This window comes from Puntigrus tetrazona, unplaced genomic scaffold (assembly GCF_018831695.1).
Source record: "Puntigrus tetrazona isolate hp1 unplaced genomic scaffold, ASM1883169v1 S000000006, whole genome shotgun sequence".
NCBI lineage: Eukaryota > Metazoa > Chordata > Actinopteri > Cypriniformes > Cyprinidae > Puntigrus > Puntigrus tetrazona.
In genome coordinates this window covers 60,348-74,363 of record NW_025047686.1, presented here as the reverse complement: position 1 = coordinate 74,363, position 14,016 = coordinate 60,348, and the positions used below count along the sequence as shown (strand labels likewise).

Below are 14,016 nucleotides of genomic sequence, written 5' to 3'. Positions count from 1 at the left end.
AAACGTTTGGCCAAAACCTTAGCTAATAGTTACGTCATTATTAATTAAGCTAATTGGTCTGTAACTGCCACAAAGTTTAGGGTCTTTGTCTTTCTTTAATATTAATGAAATCAAAGCTTGGCTTAGGGATGGTGACAAGAATCCTTGGTCCAAAGAGTGATTGTACAATTCTAATAGAATGGGGGATAGCTGATTAGAAAACTTTTTATAAAAATTCAGTTGGGAAGCCATCCGGGCCAGGGGCCTTGTTGTTTTTCATGGTTGCGATGCAAGAAGTTATCTCTTCCAAACTAAGAGGTGTGTCTAAGCTACTGGCTGCTTCTGATCTTAATTTCGGAATATCTAATTGAGAGAGAAAATCATGAATAGCATTAGTGTCTGAGCAAGCTTCTGATTTGTATAGCCTAGAATAAAAGGAAGCAAACTCCGAATTTATTCTGACTGGATCATTGATAAGATTATTTGAGGAGTCATAAGCCTGTGAGATTAATTGAGAAGCCCGCTGATGTCTGAGCTGAGATGCCATGAGACGGCTAGCTCTCTCTCCATGTTCATAGTATGTTGCTCTTGTTCGATTTAGCAGAAATTCTGCCTTATTGGTTGTCAGTAAGTCAAATTCAGTTTGTAGTTTAAGCCGCTCCGTCTCTAAAGCCGTGTTTGGTGACCTGGCATTTGATCTGTCCAACTCTAAAATTTTATCAATTAGTTTCTGCTGTTTTAATTTTCTGCATTTGGTCCAATATGCATTAAAAGAGATTATCCTTCCTCGTATGTATGCCTTGAATGTTTCCCATAGCAGTGATGGCGACACAGACTCAGATTTGTTGGTGTCCAAAAAAAAATCTATATTCTTAGAAATATATTCACAAAACTCCTTACAATGCATCAGCTTTGACGTTCTTTGATTCAGGTCTGTATGAAAAATAATGCCCAGCTGGCTTTGCATGGGTTCAGCCTCTTGGCAGCGCAAAGGTCCTGCAAGTTCTTGTGGTTGGTGAGTACTTGAAATGGATGTGAAGCCCCCTGCAACCAGTGTCTCTATTCTGCTAGGGTGAGCTTGATGGTTAGCAGCTCTCTGTTGCCGATGTAGTTCTTCTCTTTGAGCAAAGTTGCCATCAACGGACAACCCACGACCGATCTAAGGTATCCAGAAAGACAGAATTAGAATTAGAACTATATGTGGAAATGTGGACATTTTATGCTGCATTAAGCCACATTGCTAATCCTGCATTATGTTTAACACAATAATCATCATTTAGAGGTATATCAATTTTTTTAAATTAAGTTATTATTTGATTAACTGCAAGGCTCAAACTACTTCATCGGTTAGACAAGACACGCGATGATGAGAATGCACTGCAAATACTACTAATACAACAAAAACAAAGATATTGCACAGGAAATAAAATTCTTTATTTGGTTGCCTTGTGAGCATTTGCAGCACCTGCTGTCAAACTGATGTTTTCTTGTTCTGGTGCTTTTTCTATTTGCATGCTTTTCTAAAGCTTTTCAAAGTTGCAAAGCGTTGAGCTCTCTTGACCACTGTATCAAACCCCAACAAAAACATTCAGAGATTAAACTTGTGTGCCAGATAACAGCTACAGGCAATTATCAAGAATTTTGAAGGCAAAAATGAAAGCGTACAAATACCAATGCCAGCTGACTGATATCCAGTTATCTGATGCATTCATGTTCCAGATTATGTTTTAACAGCACTGTTAATGTGGCATTTTTATTTGAAATGAGACACTGCTTAAACTTGTAACTGTACCTACATCCTATACTTCAAATGAACCACAGTGTATCCTGTGCAGATATCCTGTGTAGGTATGAGAAGACGGTTGAATTTTCACATTTAGTGAACTTGTGCGCAGCTGACTTTTTCATAGATCTGATTCAAACAGGATCTAAACATTTCGACATGTTCAAAAAATTTTGGAAGAAGAAAAAAACTAAGAAGAATAAAGATGAGCAGTATCCTCTAGTGAAAGAGGACAACATACAACATACAGAGACCACAGATGGTAAGACAATAAGTAATTTTGGTAACACTTTACAGTAAGGTCTCGTTTGTAAAGCTTAATATTGTGAAGTGAACAATGACCAAACATTTGCACGATATTTATGGAAAGTTTAGGTTTATTTACAGTTAGTTTATGTTGGCTTAAATTCATGAAATAATATTAACAGATACAACTTTTGTTGTGTAGCTGATCATGTTAACAAAAGGAACCTGGAAGTAAAGTGGTTAATTGGTAATTGGTTAAAGACATTTTTGTGGTAACCATTGCATTAATGTTAACAAACACAACTTGTGATTTTAATAATACAATAGTAAATTAAGAACTAAGATTAATAAATGCTGTATATATTGTTCGTTATTCGTTGATGCTTACTATGTCATTAACTAGAGTTAACAAACGAACCTTATAGTAAAGTGTTACCACAGAAGTTTCTGGGTAAAGTATTGAGTTTAAAATTTCAAAAGTATTTTATGTACATCAGCAGGAGAACGGGAAAGCACAGTCGACTCTGAGCTGCCATCTGGTTCAGGTGTTGAAGTGAGTGGAGAGACGGGGCTTCGTATTCTCAAAACAATTCTGAGTGAACAGTCAATCCCACAAGCAATGCCAAAAATCTACTTCTCGAAAGAATGGCATGATAAATACCTTCAGGAAATAGATCAGTTTGTAAAACACAACTTTCCCGCACTGCCAGCGGAGAGAGCGCAAGGATCTCAGTCACAGCAGATGCAGGACTTTCTGAAGAATGCAAAGGCCATGGTATATGAAGAGGTGTCTCGATTAACACCTGCACTGAGAGATGCTGGGCTGCTAGCTCCTCTGAAGGACAGTTACAGCCGTCACCTCTTTGCCAACCTGGACCTGCTGCTGAACAGAGATCTCTCTGTAAAAGAGATCTTCTGCCTTCTGCTGTGGGGAAAAGATTTGTTCTTCAGGTATGTACTGTAAATTTGTTGTAAATGTAACATCTGTAAGTTAGCCTAATTTTTAAATGAACGTACCATTCAAAAGACCGTCGTTTTTTAAAAAAAGAGCAAGGATGCACCAAATTAACCAAAGATTACACTAAAGACAAGGCTAATTCTATTTCAAATTAATAGCCTGCTGTTCTTTCTAACTCTAAATAAGAAATGTTTCTTGAGCAGCAAATCTGCATAAAAGAATCAGAACCCTGAAGACGGGAATAAGATTTAAAATAAATTTCTGTATAGTGACATTTTAAAATATAATAAAATAAATGTTTCAAAAACCAAAAGGGGGTTAAGCATTACAGTGGTAATTGCAGTTATACATTCCTGTTTAAGTTTATATTTTTCTGAACAAAAATTGCCATCATGCATTTTGTTTACCATGGTGACAGAAGACATGCACTAAAATGTCATACCAAAAAAATCTGGCCATATTTAAAATACACTAAAAGACTATTTAAACATCAAATATCAATTAACCTAATTGTTTTCTCTTTATACTTTGCATCAAGACTAATGCTTTCTAATTCGTCAGTAAGATGTTTTTGTAAAGAAAGTGAAAATCAATTTAAATATATAAAAATTTTGTATGATCATATTGTTATTTATATTTTAATTAGCAAAGGTCATAGTTGTAGTCTATAGTTTAATTTTTACATGAATATGTTACATTGAATGATGAACTGCCAAAATGAGAGAAACTTAAATATTTTTAATATTAATCTGCATCATTAAATCAGTTTAATAATAATCCTGAGTAAATGACTGCAGATGGTTAAATATAAGCAATTTTCTGATGCTTCCCTGCAATACTTGTCACTTGGTTTCTGACTCGCTCGGCTTTTAAAAATTCCTGCTTGCAGCCACATTCATCAATACTTCCTGTTTGCAAAAAAAATTGGGGCGGAGAATCCCTGATCTACTAATGTAGTGTAGTGAGGGAGTCAGGCGATCAAATGGCCACCTATTTTAAACAGTGAACTTGACCAGTGTCACGGTTTGAGGAGAGAAGAGGCAGACAGACAGGGAAATACTCTGACAACTTTTAGGAATGGCGTAACGCCGAGCAAACATCTGCTCAATAAATCAAAACACGGAAGGAATACTCAAGGGAATAAAGTCCGTTTAGAAGGGGTTCTCCTCAGGAAGGACGTAGAGAGCGCAGACTGAAGCTTGTGGTTGTAACCTCAAGGGGGGGCGGTAGTTCCGGGTCTGTGGAGGGAGGAAGAACAGGATTAGTGTATCTTTTGAGAAGTGACACATGGAAGGAAGGTGAGATGCGGTATTGACGGGGGAGCTGGAGTCGGTAGGTGACAAGAGTGATTTGCCGGCCCACGGGAAAAGGACCGATGTACCGGGGACTCAGCTTTTTACAGGGCAGGCGAAGGCGGATGTCCCGGGTGGAGAGCCAGACCAATTCTCCCAGCTGGTAGGTGGGCGTAGGTGACCAGACATCCGCTTGGTGTTGATGGCGTCGCACTGCCTGTTGGAGTTGGACATGGGCTGAGTCCCATACCCTCTCGCTCTCCCGGAACCAGTAGTCCACCGCCGGAACCGAAGAGGGCTCACCCGACCAGGGGACCAGAGGAGGTTGGTAGCCCAGCACGCATTGGAATGGGGTGAGCCCGGTTGTGGTCTGGCGGAGCGTGTTTTGGGCATTTTCGGCCCAGGGAAGGTACTGGTTCCAGCTGTTCTGGTTCTGGTGGCAGTAAGCTCGGAGGTAGCGGGCAAGCTCCTGGACCTTGCGTTCCGTCTGGCCGTTGGCTTGGGGATGGACCGGAGGTGAGGCTGACCGTCACCTGGCCGTTGGCTTGCCATACCCAGGATGGTAATGGAGGCCTCGGTCCGACACAATGTCCTCGGGTAGTCGAAGTTTCAGAAGACCCAGTTGAAGAGGGCCAGAGCGGTGTCCAGAGCTGTGGGAATACCAGGTAGAGGTACAAATATGCACATTTTAGAAAAACGGTCTACTATTATTAATATGCAATGTGACCGTCAGAGGGAGGCAGGTCGGTGGCGAAGTCGATACCGATGTGGGACCAGGGCCGCTCGGGTATGGGGAGAGGTTGGAGCTTGCCCTCCGGGAGCCGACGAGGTGTGGAGGTCACAGCACAGACTGGGCAGGAGCGAACATACCGAGTAACGTCTTGGGCCATCCGCGGCCACCAGAACCTTTGGGAGAGAAGGGAGAGGGTTCGGTACCTGCCAGGATGCCCGGTTCCCGGAGAGGTGTGTGCGGAGTCCAGGAGGGCGATTCGCAGGCGAGATGGAACATATTGGCGGCCCTCCGAACCTCCCGGCGGAGCGGGCTCCTCGCGGCTGGCGGCACGGATCTGGTCCTCCAGTTCCCACACTATAGGAGCTGTAAAGACATGAGGAAGAATGGGTTCGGGTGAGTCGGGTACCTGATCAGGTTGTTGGATACAGGAGAGTGCGTCGGCTTTGCCGTTTTTGGAGCCAGGTCGATAGGAGATGGTGAAATTGAATCGTGTGAAGAACAAGGCCCAGCAGGCTTGTCGGGGGTTCAGGCGTTTAGCTTTTCTGAGGTACTGCAAGTTCTTGTGATCCGTAATAACCTCGAAGGGGAACTGGGATCCTTCCAGCCAGTGCCGCCATTCCTCCGGGGCGAGCTTGATGGCGAGGAGCTCCCTGTTGCCCACGTTGTAGTTCTGCTCCGCCGGGGACAGTTTGCGGGAGAAAAACGCACACGGACGGAGTACGGGAGGCTCGCCATGCCACTGGGAGAGGATGCCACCGACTCCCAGGGTAGCCGCATCCACCTCGACCACGAAGCGCTTGTTGGGGTCTGGATGATGGAGTACTGGGGCAGTGCAGAAAGCGGCCTTCAGGGTTTGGAAGGCTTGTTGTGCCTCAGGGTTCCAGGTGAAGGGTCGGTTGGTGGAACGGGTGAGAGGTTAAGGGAGCAGACAAGTTACTATAAGCAAGTATGAATCTACGATAAAAGTTAGCGAATCCTAAAAAACGTTGTACTTCCTTTATTGAAGTGGGTTGCGGCCACTCCTGCACTGCCCGAATCTTCTGGGGATCCATTTCGAGGCCCGCAGGGGTGACGATGTAGCCCAGGAAGTGAACGGAGGATTGGTGGAAGTGGCATTTTTCCAGCTTGAGGTATTAATGGTGATGTCTCAGGCGTGCTAAAACTCGACGTACATGCAGTTTGTGAGTTTGCAGATTGGGGGAGTAAATGAGGATATCAATATAGATGATAAGAAATTGGTTGAGCATGTCTTGGAAGATCTCGTTCATAAAATCTTGGAATACTGAGGGACTGTTAGCAAGGCCATACGGCATGACGAGGTACTCGTAGTGCCCGGAAGGAGTGATGAATGCTGTCTTCCACTCATCACCCCTGCGGATACGGATGAGGTTGTAGGCGCTTCGGAGGTCGAGTTTCGTGAAGACGGTGGCGCCACAGAGGTTCTCCAAAGCGGCAGGGATGAGGGGAAGTGGATAGGCGAACTTGACTGTTTGAGAATTGAGGGCTCGGTAGTCGATGCAGGGTCGGAAGCCACCGTCTTTCTTCGCCACAAAAAAGAAGCTGGATGCTGCTGGCGAGGTAGATGGACGAATGAAACCCTGATTTAGGGCCTCCTCCATCGCCACCCTCTCCGGAACCGATTAAGGGGTATACGTGACCTTTGGGCATTTTGGCACCTGGCAGCAGGTCGATGGCGCAATCCCATGGCCGGTGTGGAGGAAGGTGAGTGGCCGCCGACTTGCTGAACACGTCCTGGAAGTCCTGGTAGGGTTCGGGAATTGGGGTGTCGTGCTCGGGCCCCGGACTCTCCACTGAGGTGGATCCTATAGACATGGGAGAATTAGAAACAGGCAGGGGTAGATCTCTCAAGCAGTGTTGGAAACAGGAAGTACTCCATTTTAGGATTTCACCGGATCTCCATTGGATGTCAGGCTGGTGGTGCTCCAGCCAGGGTCTCCCGAGCACGACATCCACCACAGCGCCCTCCAGGACAAGGAGTTGGAGTTCCTCCAAATGAAACAGACCGATCTGGAGGTTGAGTGGTGGTGTGGTGCGATGTACGCGGCCCCGGCCCAGCGGTGTTCCCTGGATGGTGCAGATACGGTAGGTAGTGTCGTTAGCCTGAGAGGGGATCTGGTATCTGCGGAGGGTTTTGGAGGAGATGAAGTTTCCGGCAGCGCCGGAATCCACGAGGATGTACACTAGGAACAGTTGGTTGGAATAGATCAATTTACCTAATATATGTGGAAGATCAGCTACTTGGGGTGTGAAGCGAATCGTACTCACCGCCGGGCGCGGGGGTCGGACAGGACAGGTGTTGAGGCGGTAATACGGTTGTCCACAGTATAGGCACAGGTTGGCAAGTCGGCGGGTGCGTTCGGAGGGAGTGAGACGATAGGTGTCCGTGATCATGGGTTCGTCGGATGGAGTCGGTGATGGTGAGGTAGGCAGCTCTGGCGGTGGACGGGACGCTGTACAGGCATTTAGATGTTGAGAGATACAAATTGTTTTGTTGATAAAGGTTTCTAGTCCCACTGTGTCATCGTAGATCGCCATTTGTTGGCGAAGCGTCGGTTGTAATCCCCGGCGGAATACGGAGAGCAGCGCCGGCTCGTTCCAGCCACTAGCCACCGCCAGAGTGCGAAATCGGATGGCGTGGTCGTGGATACCCGTGTCTGCCTGCCGGAGGTTAAACAGTTCATCGTGTACTGACAGAAGTGAAGTTATGGGTCCAAATACCTCTTTTAGATGAGCCAAAAAATCCGTAGCTGAGTTGACGACTGGGTTTCGGGCGGAATAGAGGGCCTATTGGTGAGCCTGTGACTCCAAATACATGGAACATTGGAGCACAAAGCCGTTACAAGTTTCTCTCTCACCGGAGTATGGTGATGGTCGAGCGATGGGACATGCGGGAGCTGCAGTGGGTCGGGAAAAAGCCGCGTGGAATGCCGCGGCGAGCTTGTGCAATGGATTCGGCGAGCTGGCGGTTTCCGCGTTGGCGCTTTCCTCCATTTCGTTCATCTTTTGGGCTGGGATTCTGTCACGGTTTGAGGAGAGAAGAGGCAGACAGACAGGGAAATACTCTGACAACTTTTAATAATAACTTAGGAATGGCGTAACGCCGAGCAAACATCTGCTCAATAAATCAAAACACGGAAGGAATACTCAAGGGAATAAAGTCCGTTTAGAAGGGGTTCTCCTCAGGAAGGACGTAGAGAGCGCAGACTGAAGCTTGTGGTTGTAACCTCAATCCCAGCCGAAGAACGACTGGGCTTTCGGTGTATATATGGAGGTGACTTGATTACTGACAGGTGCTTTACCTGATTTATTACTGATTAGGTGAACAGGTGGCTAGAATTCTGGGGATGATGAGCGGGTGATTGGCGTGGGAGACGGTGATCTGGCGGGTGTGTTTGTAACAACCAGTAAAGTTAATCACATTTATTGACAACATCTACTTATTTTCAAAAAATCTAAAATTAAAAGGGTTTTTGGCATTTCACTGAATGACGTGTCTTTGTAACCTATGTTGACACAATGCGAAATTATTTAAGTATTTAAGAGCAATAAACTCACTTTTCTGCAGCACAAACTGTCTTCCAGGTGCCATTTATTGATGTCAGGTCCATTTAAAATATATATATATATATATATATATATATATATATATATATATATATATATATATATATATATATATATATATATAATTAAGCCGATACTTACATGCCAAGACAACAAACTTATTTAACTCGTTTTTTATATGTTTACTAAAAATGTATTGGTAAAATGACAGTTCGGACCATTACTCTAAATGACAACTTTACACTTTGTAACAATTTCCCCTATGTTTTAACGTTGTTGTAATGAGGACTCTGATGACAGCTGTGAATCCATATGCGGAAGTTTATTGAGGCAATCCAAAAGAGAATAGTCACATATAACAGGTTCGTTAACAGTTCAAGGGATTTCCAAATAGCAAAGGCAGTCAACCAAGGGTCAATGGGTCGTAAAACAAACGTCAACCCAATCAGGTTACCAGAATACAAGGATGATCCAAAGAGACAATGGTCAGAACGAGCAGGCAAGGTCATTCACAAGATAGCAGTCAGAATACTCATGAGAGAACCGCTTGGTGAGGCAGTGAAACTGGCAATACTTCACGATGAGCTTTCAGTGTGCTCTGGCTTTATTCTGGGCAAACAGCAAATGAGCTCAGAAGGAGTGGAGGCGAGTCAGTACTCGGGTGAAGGCTCCCTCTGCTGGCGTATCAGTTGTATCATTAGACACTTTTTTATAAATATTAAAAATCTTACCAAACTCAACATTTTTAACAGTGTAGCCTATATGTGTTCATTTCAGTTCAGAATTAAAACTAACCGTGTATGATCCTCTGCTGGTGACGGGAGGGTTCGAGAGAGCAAAGCAGAAGCTTTTGCAAAAACTTCAGGTAAGACTTTAAATGTGCGAAGCTTCTGGTTTACTGAACAAAAACAGTACGCTATGTCGCTAACTGCTATTTCTCATCCTATCATTCAGTATTATAGTAGCTAACCATGAACAAACACTTGGTTATTGTGCCATTTAAGGGGATGGTCTTATTTTATTTTAATTCTATTGCTCTCATTATACTGATTTAAATAGCGTTAATGTACGAAACAAGATATGCCCACTAAGCAACGGACATCTATATAACGTTAGATTGACGTTGTGCATGACGTCGGGACATTGCCTTTCGGTTGAATGTACCTCATGTATCTCTGCCCCACTTTAACTTCCACAGAATGACTTCTCCACAAATCTAGAGAACATCTTGCACTATGATGAACAACATGGACACAATGAGGACTCAATGAAGGAAGAAACTTTCATCAGTGTACACTTAGATGTCATTACGGTGAGAAAGTGAAGCAAGACAAGTGATTTGAATACGACATGTTGCAAACTTACTCTGTGTTTTACCTTCACAGTGCCTGAATTGTGCTATTTTAGAAGCTGAAAAGGTTGGTCTGACACTGAAGCATGCGGTACAAATACTCTGCATTGGAGAGCTGCGTGGTTTTGTTCAGAAGTAGGTTTCTCTATCTTGTATTATACGCTAATGTGATTCTCATTTAATGAGTTATCCAGTTATTATATATTTCAGTTTATGGTTGTTTAAGAAAGAATGTTTATAATCCTGTACTTTTTTTTATAAGGTATAAGGACTCTGAGAACAAGTGTCTAAAAGAAATAAAGTTTACAGAGAAAAACTCTGTGCATCTGTTTCGGATAATCAACACCTGTATGCAGCTCAGGTATTTACTAACGATGCTTCAGTAATGAACTAGTACATGTGGAACAGTATATCATTAAAGGGATAGTTCACTCCAAAAAACTGTATTATTGACAGTTTATTCTGTCACATGTTGTTATAAACCTGGGTGACCTTTCTGGCCTTCCATAGACATAAATTAAACTAAAACGTTCCCAGAAAGGTAAGAACCAAAATAGTCCGTGTGACTCAAAACCATAATAATATGAAGCTGTGACAATACTTTTTGTGCACAAAGAAAACAAAGTAAGGTGCTATTCCTTTTTTTCGCATCAATTTCTGCTGTGCATTCACAAGAGTACCACAATGTATGCATGTGCATTTCCTCATTTGTGGGTGAACTATCCCTTTAAATCTGCACTAATTGAAAAGTAAGTAAAGACATATTCATCACCCTTTATTTAATTAAAAAGTGGTAGCATAACTGTGGTGATATTAAGCTAATATTTGGCTTCCATTTGTGGCTAAAATATTGCATTAACTATGAGAGACAGTTTAATCCATCTTATTCACCTGTTCCTAGCTTTGGCTTTTTTTTGCTGTTTTATCATTATTGTTTTATTATTGTTTTATTATTATTTCAACTATAGATGCTATGCTGCAAAAATCACTCCAGATATTAATAACAGTGTCTATTCAAGCACTATATTCATGCTACAGAAACTGGAAGATAATGCTTCATCCATTGTACAAAAGGTCATGAGCTGCCTAGCACAGGTATGTTTTGACATCTGTGTTAATGAAAATCTGTTCAGAAGAAAGTCCTTGTCTTTGAGTCCACGGAACTGTGTAATCTATAAGTTCTTATTTGGATTATTTTGGCTGTTATTTCTCTGGGCTATTAATCAACAACATTGATGCGGAAAACTCTTAACACACTTTACTCTTTCTGTTTAAATGTTCATTTGTAGGCCAATTTAGAAAGTCATTTTAAGAGAAGGAATCGGCATACTGATAACCTGATGGAGGCAATCCAAGAGCAGTGTGCGCCTCTGCCTGAGACCGCCTCAGAGACCAAGACAGTATGCACGGTGTCCTCTTAAAACCAATGAAAAAGATTCAAGCTCCGTATCTCACCCTCAGCCTCTCTAACAATCTTTTTTTATTCCTGACAGGTGATTGTGAAAATAGCATACAACAGTGTTTCCAAAGTGTACCTGGAATGCCTGATGAAGACAAAGTTCAGAAAACTAGAGGCCTGTTGGAGAAATGCTGAGGAAAAGATAAAAGAGGATGTTCAATATTTTCAAGAAAAATTCTCTGAACTGGTAAAAAAAAAAATCTTTTTATTTCTCAGATAATTCTTGTTTTTAAGGGCTGATTTTCTGATGCATGTGAAGCTTGGAAATAAGGATCCGAAATTATTCAGCATAATTGTTCCACAAACAGTACAGAAATGGTAAAGTGTTTGAGTAAAGTGATTTTTTTCCTGCAGAATGAAATGAATGCCCAGCAGAACCAGCTCCTTCAGAGAATGACTGATGTTTTGGTTTGCAGTGATGCAGAAGCACTGAAGATTACCTGTTGTTTTTTGTTCAGAGACTTTCCTCACGAGAGGTGAACTGAGATCACAATTAGCACTTCACTTCAAATTCAAACATGCGTTTACAGTTGTTTAAAATAGTGTGGATTTAAGCAAGGAATGAGTGATTTTGCTTTCAGTGCGGTGAAGTCTTCTTCTCTGTTTTTCAGTGATCAGTATGTGTCCGGTCTGCTGCGCTGGAAGGGGATGTTATCAGAGCGACAGACGAGAGAAGTGCTGGAGGCGAGCCGAGACCTGTATCCTACACATCCTACACCTGTCACTTGTTGTCCTCTGAAGAGATGTTTTTGTTGTTAATAGCTTGCATCCTGTATACTCCCATAAAAATCTGTTAAGAAAAGGGGTAAGATAAAAGGTATTCGTTCTATGATCATTTTGCTTACAAAACAAGAAAATACAGGATTGTTGTTTAATCCTCTTTTAAGAGCAAAATATAGAGATGAAGAATGTTCTCCAAACATTGTGCTATTTCTGCCTTCTAGCATTAGGCCTGATGTATATTCTTTAACAAGGTGCTAAATCAGTCTACACTGAATGCGGGCATCAAAGCTGCAGTGACTTTCTTTTCCCAGTCAGTCTGTCCAAGCAAAAATTCAAGATGTGTTAAATAAAAGGTGCTAAACCTAAAATCTGAAATACTATTTTTTTTATGTCGTTTTTACTTGGGGACAAAACATAATGCAATGCAATGATGATTGAGAGATGGACTAATAAACATTCCTCAAAAGCCATAGGTCATATTTGAAACTAACGAATGGAAGCATGACAGAAATCCAAGTTCAAACTTTATTAAAAAAAGTGTTATCCAAACAGATGTAGTCCAACACCAACATACAATAAAATTCACTTTCATTTTTCCTACCCCGTCTGTCAATTCTGCCCATTGTACATGCCTTTTTGTACAATATGATGATATTATTTCTTTTTTCATAAATGCTGTCTTAGCCTTACAACCAAGCTGCAAACCCATGAGGTAAATTCATGAAGTAAACTTCCACTACCATTTTAATTGTGTCAGTCAAGTATGGAGTTTAAGTGGAAAACAAAGAATGGGAATGAAGAGAAACTATTAATAAAAAAAAATAGAACATTAATATTTTTAAATTACATTGGAATCAAAATTTTGCATACCATACCTTGAATACACAATTTTAAAAACTAAAACATTATAAATTCAGGAATTTATATTTTAAGATTTTTTTGATAATATTTAATGTTATACATTCACATCTGTCAAAGTGTACTTCGAGTGTATTTTGTTATCAAGATAATGTCGCCATTTTACTTTTTGTTTTTTTTATTGAACAGTACAAACGTTATAACATAGATACAATTATACATAAAGACAAAAATAATAATACTACTAACAACAGAATATACATTCAGATTTGCAGCTCACATCCTTTATTACTGTGTAACAGTGATCCAGTATAATACTGTCTCTGGTTGGACAAGTAACATGCTGTCTGAATTTTGGCAGTTCACGTGAAAGATTGGTTTTATTAAAGGCCCCCGAGAATGATTAAAACAGAGTCCAATGACTTAGTATACTAATGACATAAAACTCTGCCCAATACAGACAACTGGAATGGTGTTAATAATAACTATAAGTTAAATCATAGTGCTGAATTGAAAAGCCTATTAGTTTTACAAGATATTTCATTGTCGTGGCTGTTTTCATAAAAAATAGCTTAAATAGTGCTGAAAAATAATCAAAGGGGTATCTACATGTCCATTACATAGGGTCTTTAAATCACAATCATTCAGATATATCCTGTAAATGTATCTGTTTTTTTGTTTTTAAACAGTACAAACGTTATAACATAAATACAATTATACATAAAGACAAAAATAATAATAGTACTAACAACGGAATATACATTAAGATTTGCCAGGGTTAACAAAAAAAATAAAAAATCTTAAAACACAAAGGATGAATGCAGGGATATTGTTTTCATAGCTTTCACATTTATAGAGTTATTTATAGTTTCCATATATTTGTCCAAATCAATTTTAAACAAAGAAAACAAAGGTTTAGAGCCAGTAAACTTTTGTTTATGAAAATAAAATTTAGCCAACAGAAAACACAAGTTAATTATGTAATATTGTCCTGTATTTGTAAATGTATCTGTTCCATGAAACGCGGCCTTAATTGAATCAACGAATCA

The 14,016-nt window shown here is 41.1% G+C and overlaps 1 protein-coding gene across 2 annotated transcripts; it reads left to right on the top strand.

The window, feature by feature from the left end:
* The first annotated feature begins 1,848 nt into the window (after positions 1-1,848).
* On the top strand, positions 1,849-12,545 carry LOC122332173. Of its 2 annotated transcripts, XM_043229479.1 has the most exons (12): positions 1,849-2,024; positions 2,506-2,959; positions 9,354-9,441; positions 9,775-9,888; positions 9,962-10,062; positions 10,190-10,288; positions 10,896-11,022; positions 11,217-11,327; positions 11,421-11,573; positions 11,741-11,862; positions 11,998-12,084; positions 12,373-12,544. In XM_043229479.1, exons 1-12 carry the CDS (start codon positions 1,922-1,924, stop codon positions 12,380-12,382), a joined length of 1,569 nt encoding a protein of 522 aa, XP_043085414.1. In that variant the 5' UTR covers positions 1,849-1,921; the 3' UTR covers positions 12,383-12,544. The 2 variants fall into 2 exon arrangements, with proteins under 2 accessions (XP_043085414.1, XP_043085413.1); XM_043229478.1 differs by having other exon boundaries at positions 11,998-12,545.
* Positions 12,546-14,016: the final 1,471 nt, after the last annotated feature.

Excerpts from the sequence above, each read along its gene's own strand:
- LOC122332173 (XM_043229478.1), top strand. The coding sequence starts at position 1,922 with ATGTTCAAAAAATTTTGGAAGAAGAAAAAAACTAAGAAGAATAAAGAT. Across the intron at positions 10,063-10,189 it reads CTGCGTGGTTTTGTTCAGAA|GTATAAGGACTCTGAGAACA; the intron begins GTAGGTTTCTCT and ends TTTTTTTATAAG. Across the intron at positions 11,574-11,740 it reads AAGAAAAATTCTCTGAACTG|AATGAAATGAATGCCCAGCA; the intron begins GTAAAAAAAAAA and ends TTTTTCCTGCAG.